Source organism: Monoraphidium neglectum (genome assembly GCF_000611645.1).
Source record: "Monoraphidium neglectum strain SAG 48.87 unplaced genomic scaffold scaffold01164, whole genome shotgun sequence".
Classification (NCBI taxonomy): domain Eukaryota; kingdom Viridiplantae; phylum Chlorophyta; class Chlorophyceae; order Sphaeropleales; family Selenastraceae; genus Monoraphidium; species Monoraphidium neglectum.
This window is the reverse complement of record NW_014012464.1, coordinates 1,721-3,060: the sequence shown is the minus strand read 5'-3', so window position 1 is coordinate 3,060 and position 1,340 is coordinate 1,721. Positions and strand designations below refer to the sequence as shown.

The 1,340-nt window shown below is 61.4% G+C and overlaps 1 protein-coding gene across 1 annotated transcript in view; it reads left to right on the top strand.

Moving 5' to 3' along the window:
• MNEG_6877 (hypothetical protein) overlaps window positions 1-1,238 on the top strand; it is a gene marked incomplete at both ends in the record, with an annotated part of 2,213 nt that extends 975 nt beyond the window's left edge. Inside the window, 3 exons of the mRNA XM_014044648.1 lie at window positions 329-420; window positions 842-977; window positions 1,229-1,238. Coding sequence (XP_013900102.1) covers window positions 329-420; window positions 842-977; window positions 1,229-1,238 — 238 coding nt within the window. The remainder of the gene's footprint in view (window positions 1-328; window positions 421-841; window positions 978-1,228) is intronic.
• Between the last annotated feature and the right edge of the window lie 102 nt (window positions 1,239-1,340).

Here is a 1,340-nt window from a genome sequence, read left to right as displayed (position 1 = left end):
CTCTTGGTGTAGTCGTGACGCTGGCGAGGCGAGGGCGCGGGGAGGAGGAGGGGGGTGGCGCCTGCCACCTAAGGCAGCGGCACAGCAAGTGGCAGCGACGGTGGCCCCCTTGCTGCCCTGCGGATTCACCTGTGTACACATCCGCCCATTACACACACGCACACACGCACGCACGCAAACACACATGCTGTACACACACCACACCGCACCACACACACCACATGTACACACCATTCATTCACACACACGCGCGCACGCGCAGACACACACACACACGCACACACACACACACACACACGCACCCCCCAAAATCATTGCACACTCGCAGCTTTGCCGACCTGGGCATGCAGAAGATCCTGCCAGACGTGTCCTTCCTGGCGCAGTGGCGCGACAAGATTGAGGCCGTCGTTATCACGCACGGTGAGCGGCCCCAGGGTTACTCCCCACGTTGTTGCCCTCCCATGACCGGGAATCCAGCCGCTGAGGGTGCTGTGGCGGTCAACGGGTGGTGCGTGAAGGAGGGGGGGTGCGGCTGCACCGCTGGCCACTGTCAAGCACAGAGGGCTTGCCCGGTCAGACTTGCTGCTAGCAAGTGCGTCGGGCGAGCAACTTGGCGGGGCAGCAGTGGCTGCGCAGCTGCTAGCGACGGCGTGGGCATGCAGCGGCGGAACGCACGCGGTCGGAGGGGGCCATGAGCTCAACTTATTGGTCATCAACACTGATCGCAGCACAAGAGCACGGCACGCAAACCCACGCATGCAGCACACGCGCTTACATGCTTGCACAGACAAGCACACCCGAACTCATGTGTGCTATACACACGAACACACCCGCTCCCCAGGCCACGAGGACCATATCGGAGCCCTGCCCTGGGTCATCCCCGCCCTGGACCCCTCAGTCCCTGTGTACGCGGGCGGCTTTGTGCTGCAGCTCGTGGCTCGGCGCCTGCAGGAGTTCAACCTTTACGACCCGGCCCGGTGGGGTTTGGGGTGCAACGAGCGAGGGCATATGGTATTGTGCACTGTTTTGTGCAGTGTTTTGGGGCATGTGCGTTTTTTTGGGGGGGGGCAAGTGGTTGTAAAGCGGTTTGTTTGTGGGGCTGGGCTGCCATGACGGCCCCGCGAGGTAGGGTCTGGGGTTGTTTGGGAGCCTGTGTGTCATAAAGCATGAAATGAATGAAGATGGATGGGTTAGCACAATCGTCATCAGTCTGCCGTTGCAGGAACAGGGGGGCTTAGTTTTGGTTACAGGTGGTAGCGGGGTGGGGATCTCCAGCCCTCCTCTCCTTCCCCCCTCCGAACGTTTCCATATTTGCACCACCCCACCCCACCCCTTTACCC